Here is a 20,683-nt window from a genome sequence, read left to right as displayed (position 1 = left end):
TCGGAAAATTTTAAGCAAAATCGGTTTTCCACAAAATCGCTATTGATTTTTGGTATAAATTTACAATAAATGATCGTCAACATGACATTTGGACTAAGTGTTTATATTAGAAATCGCTAATTTCTATACATAATAAAAATTCAAACTATTTTGACTCATGTTGAGCAATTTATAGGCATACGAAATTTCCGATTTTCATTAATTTAAAAAAAAATTTTTTAAATTAATGATGATAGACATTTTTTTGCTCAGTCAAAAAATTTTAATATGTAATACAAGGTTTCCCTTAAGTTGTTGTAAGTGGAAATTAAAAAAAAAGTTAAGGATTAAGCTACAATAATTTTTATGAGCTTCTCAATTTTGAATGTTTACAAAATTTGTATTTATTTAACAAAGAAAAGTTACAAGTCAAACTTTATCGATTCATGAAAAATTGTTTAATTTATATTTCTGTTATACAACATTTAAAAATGGTTACTGTAACTTGGAAATTTGTAACTGGTTAGAAATGATAGTCACAGATTACAGAAATAATTTGGTTACATTTAAAATTTCAACTAATTTTTTTTTTTTCCTCCAGAAAATAATGGAATTTTCTAAATATGTATTCATAAGTAGGGTTAATGATAAAAATTAACTGTATAAATATTATAAGCATTGTGGTATTGTATTTTACTGGGCTTATTATTTTGTGGATGTTTGGTGTTACTTTGAGGCTTCAGAGACAATTCAATTTTAAGCTGAGTATGATTCATTAGATGAATACATTAACTATATGGACCCTATCATTTATTTTTGTGACAGGCCACAGAAGTATGTGCCACTACACACCTTGAAACCTAGCCATGTAGAATAATTAAAAAATGAAATTCACAAAAAGTGGTATTCATTGAGTATGTGACCTACCGATTAAAAATCAATTTTAGTATGTAACCTACCTGTATTACTGGGTTTAGTACGTGACCTAAAAAAACGATTATCTATATTTTAGGAAAAGACAACCTATGCTTGCTTATCTTTATAATTGTATTACATAAATATTTTATTCACTGGTTTTTACCAATAGACATTTTGTCATTCTAACATTATAAATTGACAATACTGTCAGTACGTGTTCTGTCGTTAATCCAAGAAAAACGATTTCAAAGTTTAATTTTTTTTTAATTTTTAAGTGACATACAAAAAGTATATTGCCAAACATAATTTATGTTAAATAATTTTATGTTTTTATGTTTTTATGTTTATATTTTTTTTTTTTACCGATATTTTGTTGACTGATTTTGAATGTAATCTGTAATAACAATAACCTAATTTTATGATTTTTAATTTGACTGTTTTTAAATTAATAATCAGTCCGGTAGTTTACACATACTAAACGAATACAAAAAAAGTTGGCTACAAAATACAACTACTTTACTAATATGTATGCTAACCTACATAAATGAAATAAGCCTATTAACATCAAATGGAAAACAATAACTATAATGGCAACTATATCATTAGGTTTACACAAAATATGGATAAAACCCAAATACACAGGCAGTAACTTCTATAAGGACCATGCTCAATGATAGTATTTTCTCGAAATATAGTGTTCTATATTATACTGTAATAACTGTTTAAATCATTATTGTATTGATGGGGTAAATTTTTAAAATCAGTTATCCTATATATCAAATGGATGCTAATTCGGTATGAGCTCTACAAAGATGTTTTTGATTCGGTATGTGCTCTACATATGTTGTATTAATTCCGTTTTATTTCATTGCTGATTCTGAATGTCTTTCTTCTGTAATATTGTTAGAAGAATTTCTCTCGATGAATATAAAAATGATTGGCAATTGTTTCAATTTTTAAGCCAAATACCCAGGATAACCATCTACCCGAGCACCGGAATTTCGGTTATTAATTACCTCAGCATTTATATCTTTCAAGGAGGAAAGAGCGTCTCCAGATAATAATCTACCATATTGTACTTCCTTCAGCCAGTGAAAGGACATTCGTCAATCTGAATTGGATTTTGTGCATTTCCAAACATTTTTCTTTTAGTCTTCAAAACTGCTGTGAATATTTCTTGACACATTTTAAACCACTCAATGACACATATTGCTTCTTCCTGTCTGATCCATTACCATTTGTGTAGGCAATTCCAATACAAACATAAATGAGAGAATAGAATATAGAATTGAATTGAGAGTAAAGATAATTAAAGATGAGATAATAAAGTTGAAAGAAATACCCAACATATCATATATAAAAAGGAGGACAAATAACACATAAGAAATACAGTCGTTGTCCAATATCCTCGTACCAAACGTAGACCGATTGTAGAACAGCAAAACCTGTAGAGCGCATACCGAATTAATACCAGAAAATGTATAAGACTAATTTATGTTAATGTTTTACAAGATAAATTATTAATATAGTAATTTACGTTATAAAATCTAGGCAGGAAGCTAGTGCATACATGGATGAATTAAGTGATACTCTGTGTAGGTAGGTAAATAGGAACCCCAATGATGTTTTTAGGTTTTAACTTAAGACTTAACAATCTGCTTTCAAAATTTTAAAATATAATTATTTAGGATCTTAAATTAATAACAATAAATTATCTAGTAAAATGTTTTCATTGAACACTTAACAATACTGTTTGTTTCATACAAAATCGATAAACAGTAAATAGTTTTGTGGTATAAATATCTTAAAACTAGTCTGACCAATTTTAAAATTGAAACATGATGACAAAAGTTTCAATTCTCTACAACTAATATGTTTCCATAAAAAAATTACATCTTGATTATACTCATAAAATTAAAGTACTGTGGTACAAAAATAGTAAGCATGCACCAGACTGTAACTGACAATAAATTTAAGTCCAAAATTGTTTTATAATATAGATAGGTACTTAAAATTCATCATTTTTACATTCAAAATATAAAAACTCACAATCTGCATTATAACAGCATTAATGAAAATATAAAATTGTTAATACAATAGTCAATAAACAATATTTACAACTAAAATTTGTTCTACTTTTAAAATTTCGGAGAGGGTCTGAACCCATGGACCTCGCTACCAGTGACAGCCTTGAGTATGTAAGAGTAAGACAATATGACACTGTCAATATAAAAACAAAAATCATACATACTAATAACTACAAGAAAAAGATCATAAAATAATGCAAATACATGTTTAATATTTTCATAAGACCATAATATGAAAACACTTTGGTTTATATGTTATGACATCCTAGTATTATAATAATACTTATATTATTTATTATTTCATTGCATACAAGACATGGTATTTATCAGTATTTGTGTTTTATTGGTACTATTAATAATATTGTATTTGTGGTTTATATTATTATCAATTACATGTTATCTTGTTGTCCTTTAAAAGTAAATAGCAATACAAAATAACTATTAAGTATGATCACAGAGAGATTGGATAAAAATCTAGGAACACACAGTTTCAGAATGAATTGAAATATAAATTAAATTAAATTTGAAACAGTGAAATATTAAATAAAACATTGCATAAATAATGACTAAAAATAAAAAAAAGTCCTAATAAAATATAACTTATAAATATTTATGTTAAGTATTAAATAAATATAATCTTTTTAAAAAATAATTCTTATGAAATAAACAATAATAATATATTTATCAATTGGATATAATAGATGAAGTTTTGAAATTTAATGATTGTATAAAAGTCCAGATTCTTATATATGTGTTGATGTTTAAATTAAGTAGGTACCATCAATTAAAATTATCATGTTACCTTATTGTTACATGAAAACTATAGTAATACTTAACTGTTATTTAACTAAGTGGCCATTCTAGTATGGCCATAGTCCCTACAATTTTAAAATGAATTAAACTATACCTACATTAAATTAGATAAATATTTTTAAATTTCAAAAAACTAACGATTATTGAGTAATAACTAGTAATAGAAAACAGGACTTTATCAGTTATAATTTATAAATAATATTAAGTATTTGATATACATAATTTGAAAACAAATAATTCTTAGAAAATAAAAACTATATATATATATACATGTGTCTGATGTAAAAATGTATTGGATTTTTTGAACCTAGATATGTTAATTTATATATTATATATTTTTGAAAGGAACCTTATAATTGTATATATTAAGAGAGGTGTACAATAAGCCAGGTTTCACTATATTATTAAATTATTTTGAATATAATACTAACCATAGGTTTATAAATTTCTAAATTTAAGCAATTTTTACTATAAATCTAATCTCTAGTAGAAACTATTGGTGACTCTTAACCCAAAAAAAAGTAGACCCTAAGAAATTATTAAATTTTAATTTTTTAACCATTGGTAAATATCTACATAAGCTAAGCTATGCAAACACTAATACTGCTTTATACTACATAATATTATTTTATAGCAAGAATGGAAAATACCGAGGTGGCACGCTAAAAGATTTTAGGGCACGCAAAAAATTAAAATATTTTTACTAAAAATAAAATGTTAAAATAAATAATTAACAAAGTATTATTATTATAATTGTATGTAACTAAACTAACCTTTTTTATACTAATATATTAACTATACAATCAAATTATGATAATTTTTTTTACAATATCAAATATAACAAAATATTTTTCATGGTACGCTTAAAAAAAAAGGAATTTTCGGCACATAGTGTTCAAAACGTTTGCCACCCCTGTTATACAGCAAAGGTATTCAAACTGTGTGCCACGGCTATAGGGGATGTAGCAAGCAATTTTCAGGAGAGCTGTAGCTAGAGTTGTACTCATATTATTCAAAAGGAAGGGAGGGATATGAATTATTGACTATACTCAGACCACAGTGATTATGAGTATAATTTTATTTCATTGCTTTATTATACATATTATATGACAAAAATAAGGCAAAAGATGGGTATACAACACCATCATGACCTCATCCCTTCGTGTAAGCATGCTCCTGACCATGACAAAGAAGAGGGAAAATAACAAGGATGACAATTAAAAAAAAAAAATTGAATACCTCTGTTATATAGTATTATGCATATTATAATACTAAAAAAATATATACATAAAATAAAATATGTTGGTAAATGAATCTTGTCTTTGATTTTCATTTCAAAGATTAAATTATAAGTACCTACCTAATTATATTTAATGTATTTGAGTATGTATAGGATAATATTAACTGAAAATATTGATTTAAAAAACTTATATAGGTACATAAATGCAATTTGAAATGTTTAATAAATGGCATTTGAATAAAACAACATCTAATAAAAGTCTAGACAAAAAGAACTTAAAACTATTTATAACTATAAATAATGCATATAATTTTAATTGGATATTATATTACTCACATATTAGTAAACTCAGTGGCAGAATTATATGGAAGAGCAGTAAAGATATAATAAATTTCTTCATCGTTCCTGTAAAATCATAAATTTCAAAGACATGTAAGGACGGTTGAACATTCAGGAGACAAACTAACTAAAAATATATTTAAATATTTTAGTTATGATGAACAATTATTTTCTTGGAATTCATCCAAATGCTATAAATTAATGATGTAAGAAATGCAATCCTCAAAAAATTCACACTTAAATTGTTCAATGTATATGTAAAATGTAAAATAAATACATAAAAAAGAGATATGAGTAGGTACAATTACTATCTTTTTTATACCAATTTCTTCGGTACATAATAATATGTAGCTACTACTAAATTACTTATTTATCAAAAATTAATCAAATCCGACATTTGACTTATTACATCATTTATATTTTACATACCTGCTGGTGTTCAAATAATTTCTAGTCGATTGGACGTGATTAATTCAAATAATATACTAAACCCAAACGTCCATCACCGTCCATTGTCAGTTTAATTACCATAAAAGCTAACGGAGCCAAATATTATACTAAGGTATGGATTTTTAATTATATAAAGTTCAAACCGCAGTCGGGGAACTCGTTTGTTATCAACGTTGTTATTGACGTTTTGGACAGACGTGCCCAAAGTGTTGTATGCCCGGTTGCAAAAAACGTGCAACGCCCGTAGGCCGTGATTAATGTTTTGTGGATGAAAAAAAAACTGGATATATCATTTTTTTTGGTTCATGCATTCGTTTTGAATTGTTAGAGGAAATATAAGGGCTTGCGAAAAAAAAATGTACCCATACACTTCGTGGGTAAATTCGATTTTAAAATTACCATTTGGCATTTAGAAGCATCATAATAGTGATAATCACGGCCAGTGCATTGATAAGGTCACATAACAATAATATTATTTGTTATGTAACTTTTGTGTTCATGATTCCAACTATCTAATATTGTGATAATAGATATGGGTAATTTATGCTTTATGATGTGCAATTAAAAATTAAAAATTAAAATATTCATATTTCATATCGGTACCTCTACTTGTCTACACTTTATTTTAATATTGCAAAGATGAATCCGTTCGAAGGAATGGAGATCTCCGATGACTGGCAAACACTGTTTAGCATTAACGAACGGCAACCGTGCCGCAAGTGTTCGAAGTCTAGGAAATACTTTTGCTACACATGTTACACTTTAAATGCCGACATCGAAAATAAAATACCCACGCTTAAGGTAATTCGTACATATCACTGCTATGTGTCAACTCTAGTATTTATTCACAAAATTTTTTAGTTGCCGTTCAAAATCGACATTATCAAGCACAGCAGAGAGATAGCGGGTAAAAGCACTGCGATACACGCTGCTCTTCTAGCGCCTAATGATGTCACTATTTACATTTACCCTGACATGCCTAGGTACACTGAAGACGACAAGGTAATTTTCATCTATTTGTAATCACTTATTCTGTAGCATAAATGCATAATGTATATTTGATGTTTTGTTGTTTATTGTTGTAGACCTTATATCAGGGGACTTCAACTCGTGGCTCCTCTTTTCATTATGTGCGGCCCATGATCACATATGAATCATAGCATTATATATCTTTTCTGTTTTGATAAAATTAGAACGGTTAAAAACCATCATTTAAGGCTCGTTCACATAGAACGCAATCTGTCGCGGCGGGCAGCGGTCCGGTTGTAATTAAATAGAGAATTTGACCTTGTCCGTCGCAATAATCATATATACATATAAGATATTACGGCCCCGCTGCGACAGACTGTGTTCTGTGTGCTCAGACCTTTAAGCTTTAAGACATCGCTATCAAAAAAATTGGGGAATACCTAAGTGATAAGGTATATTAAGAGGATGCTACACGAACATTTGTTGTCTCCATCTTACAAGTACATAGCATAGCAAATTTTACTCTCAGCAGACCACGTTTAGCTCTATTAGTTGAAAAATTGGAGTGAATTGAAGTCTTATAGATTTAAAGCTAAGATTATTATTCAGAGCATTCTTGAAGGCATCTCATAAGTTTTTTATTATGTATAATTTGTAGCGAGTTATGAGTATTTTAAGATGTACAAACAATTTACAGTTGTAAAATACTCACAACTTGCTCTAAAAGTATAGTTAATAAAACACCTATTAGATATCCTAGATCTTAGTTTCAAATTATATAAGAAGTAAATTAACTCCAATTTTTAAGCTAATATGATCTACTGTACTTAACATTTGGTATGTTACTCACTTGTGAGACGGAAACAACAAATCTCCGTCTAACGCTCTTTCCAATTACCTATATATATTTTACTATACATGTTGACTGTTTCCTGTTAATTTGTTATCAAACAATCTACAAACATATTTGTTAATGTGTTAAATTTACAATTTGATGCATTTTCTTCGTAATATTTATATAATATGTTGATTAGTAAAAATGTAAAATCTCGGATGAAAGTTTTTTAAGGAAAATGGGCCAATAATAAATAACAATTATTTTTTTCAGATTCTGTTTTCAGGATATTTTTTTATATACTTCTTAGAATCAAAACCAAGCATAAAAAAAAATTTTTTTTGGTTTTGTATGTCCTTAAAGAAAAAGCTGTATTTATGTTTAATTTGTCGAGAATCTATTGCATTGATGAAAAAAATAACACAATCAATACAATTCATTTTCATAATAATTAATTTACTATCAATAAGTGGAAGATTTCTCGGAAAATATGCAAATGGAGATCATTGATTTATAGAACAATAAAATATTAAAAGAAAAGTGCAATAACATTGAACTTCAAACAATTTATTCAAAATATATTGAAATGTAGACATATCCTAATCTTCAAAATAATCCTTTAAGAATGATGTCTCTTTTTAGTTGTTGTCAAGTCAAAATCTAGAGGTCAGTTAACTGACATTTAGTTATTAAACTAGTCAAAGATTGCATTGTCTCAGATACAACTAAATATAAAAAAAAAAATAGTTAGTGAAAAACAATTTCAGGTATTGCACTATAACTAAAATAATCTGTAATTAAAAATTGAAATATATCAATCTATATTATATGTTTTAATAATAATAATAAACTTTAATTTAAAATTTAACCATAAAAATTATAATAATAAAACTGAAGTTTTGTATAAATTACATGTTTTTACTGTGAATGCGGCCCGTGAAATTTTTAGAAAATAGTATGTAGGCCGCTGCATAAGAAGGTTAAATACCCCTGCTTTATATGATTAAAATAAATAACTTAGGAATATAAATTATAATTAAACATCTTAGTGCGACAAAAGGCTTCTTGAGTATTTATCCTGAAAATAGATTTAATTATAATGCGTAAAGTTACTGCCATCTTTTTTATTGTATTTTTTTATGCATATCAATGTTCTAGCATATGCATTTTATTGTACTTATTAAATTTTTTTTTAAATATTATTATAATATCACTTGGACACTAATGAAAACATGTACTCAATATGTTTGAATATTTTAATAATACTACCATTTTTTTCATTTCAGGTAATACTTGTTTATCCAGGAAAATCTGCTGTAACCTTACAAGACTTCTATTCTTCAAAAAAAAAGTAGTTAAATTGTTCATTTATTTACAATACTTATTTTTCATTTAATGTTTACCACTTTTAATTATGGAAAAATAATTATAGGACTTTTACTTGTAGACAGAAAATATATGATCTGCTATAATATAGTATTGTTGTTGCACACAATGTTGAACTAATTCTATCACAGATATTCTTGAAGTCATTGCAAAAATGTTTGATAAGCATAATATTATAAAGTAAAATATAAAATAAATATTATTAAAATTAAACTTTAATAATGTATAAACATACAATTTTTTCCCTAAAATATTTATGATGATAATATACAATTAATATATTAATTAATTGTGTTTGCTAAACTATATATGGGCAAAGCATAATACCTGTAACACAAATCAGCACACACAATTTGATCTCCTAAAACTTTCTTCATACACTATCCGTTTGTAAAAAGTCTGGATATAATGTTTACATTTAATTTTAATATTAACATTTATAGTATACATAATAGGAAACTATTCATTAATAGCACCTCTTATTTGGTAGCTCTGGTAGTTTCAGTTTGTCAGATAGTATCTAGGAAAATTTATTTATAGTCTCTTAGTTATGATAGTACCATGGGTGGTTTTGGAAGATATTGATTAAATTAATGAAATTCTGTTGTTATTTGATTATTTGGCTTTATCCTTTAATCACTATACATTTGTTGTATAGTATAGTAAAACAATAAAAAATTTTTTTTAATTATGTGTTAATTATCATTTTTTTTAGTAATATTTTTAAATGAAATTAATACTGAATTTTTCATACTTGAATTTATCACATATTTTTACAGACAGGAGGATAGTGAAGAATATAATACAAAAAGAACTTCTAGGAAATTCATGACACACGCATTGTTTATTGATAGTACGTGGAATCAAAGTAATGGAATTCTGAAGGATCCAATAATAAAAGGTTTGATACTAGTATTTTAGTTTTGTAATATTTTTATCATTATGTAGTATAAAATACAAGCACTTATTTACCTATTACATTTTTGTTTCAGGACTTCCGTGCATAAAGCTGCAATTAAGATTATCTCAATTTTGGAGACATCAAAAGGGCAGCCCTAGGTGGTTTTTAGCTACTATTGAAGCTATCCATCAACTACTTGTTGAATTCACAGAAACAGATATTGAAGCAAATGAGCCACCCAAAAATTATGATAATATGTTATTTTTCTTCAGATTTATGTATGAAAAAATCCACCAACTATATGAACATGATAAGCTTAAATCATATAGAAGACCTATGAATATATGAAATTGTTGCTATAAGATAAAATTTATTTATTTTTACCTATTTTAATATTGAAGGGGGGGGGGGGGTAACTGTAATCGGTGCTTTATTAATTAAACCTCTATGAAACTCCATATTGGTCTTTCTTTCATATCCTTTATTCTTTCAATATAATTTTAAAATTTTAAAAACGGATATAAAATATATTATATTTGGTACGACAACTTGTCGCTATTGGCTCTTGGTGTACAAACATCCAGTCATCGACTATTCTGTGACCCTAAACTCTATTATTGAGCTTGAGGCAATACAATTAACCACAATAATTATTGGTGAAAAAATGTATTTAGAATGTTCAATATGAATTGTTTTTCTGTGTTAAGAAGTGCGTTAAAAAAAAAAAAAAGCCTTATGGTATTTGGGTTACCAAGCCCCCTCCCTCGATGTTAATATAAAAAATTAATTATCTACCTCCCACCCCATAGAACAAAATCATGACTATGCCTCTGGGTATTATACAGAAAGTCTGGGCATAAAGGCTTTAAAAAGTTAAAGTGAAGTTCATTTAAATTTTTTACTCAACTTTTTTCAATTTAATTTTCTTTAACTTAATTTTTAACTTACTGATTTTATTGATAAAATATATCTAATAAATGCTTAAGAAAATGTTACATGCACATGTGTTGTCTCATGTCTTGTACTCAGAATCGTTTTTTGTATACGATGATAATATTGTATCATTGAATTTAAGTTTAACACCATACATTACAGTGATCTACATGGCAACTAATGTACAGTAGTTATATTACATACTTTGCCACTTTTGTCATTAAATATTGCCAAACAAATTTGTAAATAGATATTGTTATGAGGTGGCTCTACAGAATATTGTCTGGAGTCTGAGGACATATACATACGAAAAACTTTGCTCGTCATAATTGTATGATACATTAGTACTATATGGTAGGTACCTAGCAAGGGCGTAACTAGATCTTAAAGTTAGGGGGACTTCAGGGCTAGCATTTTTATAATAAGTAAAACAAGTGGAGGGGGGAGGGTTCTGCTAAAAGTATTTATTCGACGCATTGCTGAAAATATTTACTGTTTTTTCACTAGATGAGTAACTTATTTGAACAGAAAGTGATAAATGTAACATTTTATATCAATTTGGAAACAGATTTTTGAACAATACTCTTTAGCAGTTTAGCCGTTTTATTCCCCCGATACTTTTTAAATAATCTTTAAGTGTAAAATGATTAACAATGGACTATCTAACTAACATTTATGATTTTAATTTGGGTTTATTTATTTTATATTAATTAAATCCAGAAACATAAGTAGGTAAACAAAATTTGACAAATTCAGACATTTATAATTACAATAATAATTATGACGTCGACCAGAATACGAACTATCAGGCATAAACATACAACAACAACCGTTGTACTTATGACGATTAAAGAACGATGATAAATAATATTATAATAAAAATATAAAATAGGTATGTAATATAAAATCTGATTCTGTTTTGAGGTTTTAGCAAAAGGGGTCATAAGAGGCGGTCGACAGGTGCAGCCATCGTCGTCCGGTCATTGTTACTCGTTACTCGTTATCAAAATTTGACATAAATACATTAACGTTAAAATAAAAAATAAAATAATGAGTCTATTCTTATGGGTGAAGATTATTTTTGTGTTTACTTTATTGAAAACTATACGGACTCATCAGTCATCATATTCAAATTATATTATAATAAAGTTTAAATAAAAAAAATAAAACGGTATTTTAAATTAAAATTTATTTAGATATGTAACTACCATTGTTGGTGGGATTGATGGGAGTATAGGAATTATAATTTATAACAGGTGAGGGGCTAACATAAAAGGAAGGGGGCTTGGGGTACCACACGATTGCGTACGATGTATCTTTTTGAGAACACGATTGCGTACGTTAAACCATTAACTTTAATATTTACCCCAAAAGTCAAACGATTGCGTATGATTTACTGTGCAACGTTGCCAAATTTATGTTTTTATTTGTGATCAGTAAAATTTAAATATTGGAAAAATGACTTAAGTTATGGTACCTACCTACCACTTGGACCGATCTTAGACAATTTCAAATTCATCGTATTAGAATTTATTTTTAGGGCCACGCGCTCTATGCTTCTTAATAATAGTTGATCAATAAGTTGATTAATAAGTCAATCCTCAAAGGTGAAGTATATTTTTAGTAGATCGTGACCAAAAAAAGTTTGGCCAGCCCTGTTCTATAAGTTCAAAGCAAATGGCAACAGTGAAGTTCAAAGTTGCAAATAAAAATCGTACGCAATCGTGTTTTACCGGGGGCTTGGGCCCTTCCCCAAGCCCCCTAATTACGCCTATGGTAGGTACCTAGTCAAGTTGACATTGGGTATCAACAATATTGATTAGGTAATGGTTAAGCTGTAGGTTTATTATATACGGACTAACGGACTACAAAGCATTTTCTACTCTTTTTTTTTATCAACTTCATCAATACCTACCTTCTGGACGGATATGTTCTTGTTAATTGCTATAGGTACATAGTACTTATCTTCAGAAATGCCCTTGTAGACAATAAAGATAATATCAGCATTACGTCATATTTGATATTATTATGTACACAATATAATAGGTACTCGTTTAATATACCTAGATGCCGATTGCTAGGTAAAACTTATTGATAACTATAATTTCTAACTTAGGTACCATTCAAATAGGTACTCAATGACAAGGTACATAGCATTAGGTCATACTTGATATAATTATGTACACAGTAGAATATTAATCTTGTAATATCCATAGATGTCAGTAATTATTGCTAGGTAAAACTTATAGATTATCTACTATAATTATTTAGGTACCTACCTATTATTTCCTCATGAACCATATGACACAGGTGAGTGCACACCACACACAATTCAATTTTAATAATACCTATGTCCTATAGCGTATGCAACTAGGTAGGTAGGTATCTGTTTATAGGTATTATTGTAGTTTTTACATATTATAAAGATATTATTATAACGATATTCCACCTCATAAAAATCTTTAATTTTTCTGTATAATTCTAAATAGTGAGATTACTACTTATTACATGGGTACTTATATACAAAAGTAATTTTGGTTATTTTTAATTAGGTAAATACTAATTTATAATTATATTTTCACTATCATATTATACAAATCACAAATTATTAGAAAATTATAGAGATATGTAAGTTAACATAGATTACTGTAGTTTATTGAGTTACTGCAATTTTAAAGTGTCCAACTCTGAATATACCTAGAACATAAGTACTAATAAGTATCTATTTAAATATATTTTTAAACTTACATATAAAAAAATAATTTTATATTCATAGATTGCAGCTGCATGGTATCGCTTCAACAAGATTATTTTATTACAACAATAATTTAATGTTTGAACGTATATTTGCACGAATATTCATATTTTATAACATCGCAGAAATTTGGAACATTATTGTAATATTGCCTACTTGGTCCATTACATTAGATATTTATAAATTATAGCACTAAATATTACAGTATTATACGACGCAATAGTACCTACTAAATAAGCAATGCTTTTATGTGATCTAAACTTATCATGGCGTTACCTAAGACATTATTAATTTTAATTTCACCGTAAGAAAATAGCAAAAGTAACCCGGGGCAGGAGTAGATATAGATAGGAACTCAATTTTAGATTCTGAGCAGAGCGATAAATCTATTGATTTTACAATTATGTATATTTTTTATTTTATTTTTTAGTGTCTATTATCACGTTTTGGGACCGTATAAGTACTTCAAATTTCTCAAACAGCAACTTTTCTGGTAGGAAAATGAATCTATTTAGTGCATTCGTGAGGTCAAAATCGAAAATTCCCGATAGTTTTCAAAAGCAGCAGGAAAAACAAACAACAAATTAAGGATAAACGGGAATTTTTAATGAAAATTGAGGGTAAATAAACAATATTTTTTTTATAAGTATTTGAATTCATAAAATTCGTAAAAATCATGAAAAATTTGCAAATTATTTTGAGTTAGAAATCCGTAAAAAATGTTCTTTTTATATCTAAGATCTTAAAATGTAATTCAAGATTCCTTATTATTATGTCTAACTTTATCAAAAAAAAAAAAACATTTACGGAAAGTCAAATTCAATTTTGATTAGTGTTTGAAGATGAAAATTTTACAACATTGGATATTGACTCCATTTCTCATATAGGTAGCTATTTTTTTTTTTGCAATTCAAAAACGAATAACTGCAGGTACTTGAAATGCACACCACATGTTTATATTATCAATTCATAGATTTGATAACATTTTCAAAATATTTTGACTAGTTTTGAGCTTTTTACAGAAATTTTCAATTTTTAATGTCTTTAGTTTCTTTTACATAACTATCTATACAATTTTATTTGTAGGGTCAAAAGCTTGAAAATGTAATACAAGACTTCTGATACATATATACAAAATTAGTTGAAAAATATTAAAAATACATATGCACTATTTTTTTTTATAAGGATTTTAAGTTCAAATTTTGAGAAAATTCATATCATTCGGAATTTATAAATAATTATATAGCTAACAATTTTTAAAATTGTCTACTTTTATAGTTAAGGTGTGAAAAATTAAAACAAACTTCAATGCAAGTAAGTTATTCTGTAACCAAATAAACTAAAAATATAAAAGCACAGTTTTTTTTAGTTTTTTTATGTTTAAATGTGGATTAAATTACATAATAAATAACAAAGAATAATGATTTGTGTTATTTTGTTGTAAATTAAAAATAATGTTCGTAGGCACTCAAAACTTTTTAAGTATATTACTATATTTCATACACACAATGACTTTTCAAACGTATTTTTTTTTTTTTTGGCAAAAATGAATTTGATATAGTGCGTAATACTAATGCTGACTAGTAATATGAATTACCTTAACCGTAATCACAATAATATCATCAAATATACTAAATAACTGAGTAATATTATAGACTGTCAGCCATCTTCACACAGAATCGTTTTTTTGTATACAATGATTTTATATTATTGAATTCAAATTTAATGCCATCCATAACAGTGACCTACTTGTAACCAACTGTACAGCAGAGCGTCATCCACGTACCCTCTTTTTTTAAGCACATTTAAATATTCAATTAATGATCTATAATAATTTGTCTACCAAACTTTTAATTTTATATTTCTCGATACATTCAACTTTAAAAATTTAAACGTTATCTATACATTTAGGTATTATTACTTAAACATATAATTAGATTTTTAAACATGTACCTATTAACAAAAGTATTTTAATAATAATATACTAGAAAAGTTTCAAATACCTACCCATGAATTATAATTTTAAAATTAAATGACATTAAATCAACAAAATAACTAAAACTTTTACCTATTCTTCGTATAAATATATAATTTAGTCCAAATATAAACTTCAAAATCTATTAAAAAAATATTTTTTTAGATTTTTTGGCGACAGTATAGACTACTTATCAGAACCTTTAAATATTCTAATTTGTCATTCCTATTAGCTATAATAACTGAACATCTTACACATTTTCAACAACAAAATAACTTGCAATTTTTCAACAGTTTAATGAATTTTGACAAAATATTAAAACCAATTGCTTATACTAAAAAATCATGCATATTATGTATTTTTTATATTTTTTAACCGCTATTGCAACAATTTTTTTTTTTTAAATCAAACATACTTTATTTTTATTATGTACCAAATATTAAGAATAGTGATATACCTGTATATATAATAAAGTATAAATATCGGTTTCATATTTTTATCAATTCTAATTCAACGAAGTGTAATAATTAAAAGCTGTTAACAGGTCACCAAATGTAACAAATTAATTATGTCGTTTCAGATATTAACCTTTACCACGTACCTGTGTACTTTTACCTTAGGTTACTCTAGCTATGACATACATATATTGTGTAATATTTACGTAGCTCGTTGTGATTGTTGACTTTAGCTGCGTACAACTTTATGGAGAACTGTGGAACAAAAAAATATGAAAAGGAGAAAAAAAGCTAATAAAATCCGGAATCCATTAAAATAAAAAAATATTTTTGGCGTTTATCGCGCAGGAATAACCGGTGAGACCAAACAACCGGAAACGGGGGTGAAGTGAAAAGAAACAAACCAGAATTCATGATCGTGCACACCCGACACTCACAAAAAGCGTTTCCTATATTGTTATATTATATTTAACATTGTATTATTGTTGCACGGACTGTGATGTGGTTAATAATTGTATATATTTACTCGATTACGTTTGGTTATTAGGTACCTTTAAAACTATGATGCAACATAAACATCCAATATTACTGTGTTGAGATATTTTTAACTAAATCAGAAAAGCGTATTCTCTATTACCTTATCTAGATAAACGTCTAAATTTAATCTATTTATCTATCTCGGATCAAAACTTCAGTCATCTACTGTTATTTATCTAGATATTTTTTTATGAATACCTAAATTAGTTAAGAAATTAGTTAATGCTACACGGGCATTTTTTGTCTTTCGACATACCTAGTCAATTTTATGCTTATCAGATCAGATATAGCTCCGGTAGCTTAAAATTAAAGTAAATTGACATCTGATAAAATTTAAATGTGATAATATTTAATAAATTTAACTTAGGTATAATAATAATAATAAATAATAATCATCACCAACAGGGAAGACTGGTATTATTATTATACATATATCTAGGCATCTGATAGGAGTTTTATTATATTTTAATATTAAAGCAAGTTTAAAGTTATGAGTATTTTAAAATGTAAAATCGTTTGTATGAATTCATGTTTCTTAAAGTACTCATAACTCGCTCTAAAATTAAAATATAATACAAAGCTTATGTTGATGCACTAGATAATAATCTTAACTTTAAATTTTATAAGAGAGAGATCAATTCACTTAATTTAGGTACCTATATTCTTACAAAAATATCCAGATAAATGAATAAACTACAGCAAATGACTGAATTTTTGATCCATGATAGATGAATTGATTACGTTTACATTTTTATCTGGATAAGGTAATAGATAATGCTGTTTTGCTTCAAGTAGTTAGAAAATATCTATAAGTCTCAACAATGGTCATATTAAGTAGGTATTTCAGTATTTGTATCATATTTTCAAGGATGACTCATAAACGCTATAATGAATAATAACCAAGCCCAAACATGTATATGTATACACAATTTATTATTGTATTAACCACATCACAGCCCACTCAAAAGAATATAAGTACTCTTTTAAAGGGAATTAAATTTAATCGTTTTAACACACAATTTAGATTAGATAGACCTACCAATATGAAGAATTAAAATTGATAAATCTAAAATTAAATTACTTAAACAAAATGTTTTGTGTGAACTATAATATCAAGAATACAATAGGTAATATGTTGCAATAAATTATCATTATATATATATTATAGACAGTGTTAAGTCCAGGTAACAAAGAAATTATTTAAATAAGATAAATATAGTTTTATGAACAATTATCTAGATACAGAAAAAATAGACTTTGTACTCAGATAAATATAAGTATAATAGGTATAACATCATTGTATGAAAATAAAATGGATAAATTCACTTTTTAGTTTTTTTACTTAACTGGAATAATAATTAATTATTATAATGACTACTAATAATATAATAATAGTAATTAGTAATAAGCCTTTGCCTTTGTCAAAAACAATAAATAAATAATATTTAATATGACATGCAATATAAGTATATCATCAACTAGTGAAAACAGGTAGGTTGTATCTAATTTTATTACAATGCGATTGTATACAATATTTTACTATTTATTGACGACTAATCTAAGTTCTAACTGTTAAATCTAACTCTCTTTATTTTCTGGTGCGTTATTGAAATAAATATAAAAAAAGTGTGATCAACTATCAAAAGTCGTTGCGGAGACGCTAAAAAAAGTGCAGAATATTTTATGTTATGGTCACATCGGTCCAGCTATACTGTTTAATCGACTGTATAAGGTGGCGATGACGACATTGATCTTTCTCCTATCTTTTTTCCCCCCTTTCCGCCCAGTATAACGATGCAAAATATACCCAGAGTGTAATAATGTGCACTCCCAATGTATAAATCATCGTTAGCACGGTTTATTGTCCGACGTGTGAAATGATGTATAGTTTGCCAGGGCGAGGGAGACTCAAGAAGTCCGTTATTTGAATGAATCATAGATTGACACATACATATTTCACAAAATAAAAAAATACATACAATTTATTGTTTTACACTAACAGTAACGCTAAATTTTTGGATCCTATTCGTGTACGACGTGAGCCATTATTATAGTGAATACTGTTTGCAGGGTAGGTAACTAGATCAATGTAGCGCTGTGACTTATGAATCATTATAAGCAGGTACTGTTTTTATAATAACTCTAAATTTTTTTATACAACTAGTCACTTGATAGATGCACAATATTTGATTTTATACAAAAGTTATAAAATATTATATACTTTATAGTTATGCTGATTATACTTGGGGGTATAAGTTATAACTGCTAAAATAACGAAAAAAGTTTATTTATTAAGTATTGAATTTATAAAAGACAATAATATATTGATATATTTTGTACACAAAATTAAATATTGATTCAAAAACTTAGTAAGACAATAGAAGGCTTATTAATTATTGTACCATTTTAACTACCCCCGTGTAATACCAATGTTACAAAGGTCAATAGTCAACATTATGCATCAGAATTATAATATTATATTTTGTTTATGTAACTTATTTATTAAACTGACTCTAAACTTATTTTAGGCTTTATTTTTAATATGTAAACCACATCATGATATTTCAACTATAGGCTAAATTTATTGTAGTTGTTTGAGTTTAGAGCGGAGGTGAAACTGTGATAATTAATTACTGTACCAACAAATAAAATATATCATACGTTTTCAAATAGTCTACGCTGCACTGTGAGATAAGTATCACCATGTGTCAATTTGTAGACCATTTATCACAACAATAAAATTGTATTTTCAAATTTTCAATCAACAATTACACAAGCGGTCATACATTTTTTTAGTGTCGGTCTGAATGTTGATACACCATATAATATTAGGTGTATCATGGTCATGTACTCATGTCGAACAGCTGTATGGAGTACTGTGGACTAAGCTCACTACGTTTATCATGCCTATGATAATATTAATATAAAAAAATATTTAATTTATACCATCTTAAGGTGGAGTGTTAGCGGGCGAGGACGACCGTTAAAGTTATTATAATTTCTACTGTTTTTCTGTCACGCAATACCTGACAAATATGCATTAAAAATAAATATAAAAAACGTATTTATAAACATAAGACTATAATTTTATAATAATATTAATGCATATAATAGTACGTACATTGTACAATGTACAGGTACAATACACTTATACACATAACACTTTGTAGACAAAACACGCACAGTATACTATAGTATTCCAATGAGGTGTCCATCTTGTTTACCAGTTAATTGCATTTATTATTTTTATCAAAATATTTTATAATCGTTGTGATAAAAATATTTAAATGTATTCGTAGTAATTCTTAGTTGCAAGTATCGAAGCGGCAAAGTTAGGTTGGTGATTGGTGACTATTTAATTATTTAATGCTACAGTTAAAATTGTTTATAATGACACCGGTTGTAGTCACATATCGGATTCTATGACCTTAAAGTAAAGGACTCGAGTAGTTACGACTAACGGTTATTATGACCTTTTTTCCCGAGTCCTTTGAACGTCATTATAATCAATTTATACTGTATATGTATACATGGTTTAATATAGTTGATTTATTATAATATTAATGTTGATTTTTCTATAGTAAAAAAAATTACCTGAATATGTCTATCCCTCAATTTCATTCCTAGTTTTGGTCCCACAGGTTAGGTCTCACACGCACATACTCACACAAAAGTAAAGCAAACATAGGTATTATGCATATATTTTATGATGTAGGATATACTACAAACTACGAAGGGGCGTGCGGCGAAAGGCGTCGGCCCGAAATAAACGTAATAATAATAATATATTATACATTATGCGAACCGCGTCGTCGCCGTCACCGTCGTCCTCTTCGTTATTATTGGATTTCGGACGAGGACTCTATAATATAGCAGCTGACTCTGTTTTGACACGTATTATTGTATATTATTATATAGAGGAGGTCATCGACGGCAACGCTGACGGGGTGAAAGAATATATATGTATATAAAATATACGATTTCTCCCTTTTTACTTTTTATTACTCGCCCGTAGCATATTCTTTTTTATTATTATTATTATTCAATAATAGACTTTATTTTTTTAATATGCGGTTTTTTCGGCCAGTCGTCGTCGAGTGGCTCGGAGGGG

The 20,683-nt window shown here is 27.2% G+C and overlaps 2 protein-coding genes across 6 annotated transcripts in view; one reads left to right on the top strand and one right to left on the bottom strand.

Annotated features, from left to right (window-relative positions):
- LOC111038424 (piezo-type mechanosensitive ion channel component-like) overlaps window positions 1–6,210 on the bottom strand; it is a 38,145-nt gene extending 31,935 nt beyond the window's left edge. For all 5 annotated transcript variants that reach the window (XM_022321513.1, XM_022321517.1, XM_022321514.1 and 2 more), the window contains exons 1-2: window positions 5,806–6,210; window positions 5,374–5,442 (exon numbers count right to left, since the gene is read on the bottom strand). In XM_022321513.1, coding sequence (XP_022177205.1) covers window positions 5,374–5,437 — 64 coding nt within the window. In that variant the 5' untranslated portion in view covers window positions 5,438–5,442; window positions 5,806–6,210. The remainder of the gene's footprint in view (window positions 1–5,373; window positions 5,443–5,805) is intronic.
- A 133-nt stretch (window positions 6,211–6,343) lies between these two features.
- Window positions 6,344–10,279, top strand: LOC111038426 (DTW domain-containing protein 1). The gene is made up of 5 exons (XM_022321520.1): window positions 6,344–6,627; window positions 6,688–6,828; window positions 8,917–8,981; window positions 9,796–9,917; window positions 10,009–10,279. Exons 1-5 carry the CDS (start codon window positions 6,466–6,468, stop codon window positions 10,263–10,265), a joined length of 747 nt encoding a protein of 248 aa, XP_022177212.1. The 5' UTR covers window positions 6,344–6,465; the 3' UTR covers window positions 10,266–10,279.
- Window positions 10,280–20,683: the final 10,404 nt, after the last annotated feature.

Source organism: Myzus persicae, unplaced genomic scaffold, assembly GCF_001856785.1.
Source record: "Myzus persicae strain clone G006 unplaced genomic scaffold, MPER_G0061.0, whole genome shotgun sequence".
Lineage (NCBI taxonomy): Eukaryota > Metazoa > Arthropoda > Insecta > Hemiptera > Aphididae > Myzus > Myzus persicae.
The sequence above is the reverse complement of the archived record's forward strand: the minus strand, read 5'-3'. Positions and strand labels throughout refer to the sequence as shown.

Excerpts from the sequence above, each read along its gene's own strand:
- LOC111038426 (XM_022321520.1), top strand. The coding sequence starts at position 6,466 with ATGAATCCGTTCGAAGGAATGGAGATCTCCGATGACTGGCAAACACTG. Across the intron at positions 6,628-6,687 it reads ATAAAATACCCACGCTTAAG|TTGCCGTTCAAAATCGACAT; the intron begins GTAATTCGTACA and ends AAAATTTTTTAG. Across the intron at positions 6,829-8,916 it reads GGTACACTGAAGACGACAAG|GTAATACTTGTTTATCCAGG; the intron begins GTAATTTTCATC and ends TTTTCATTTCAG.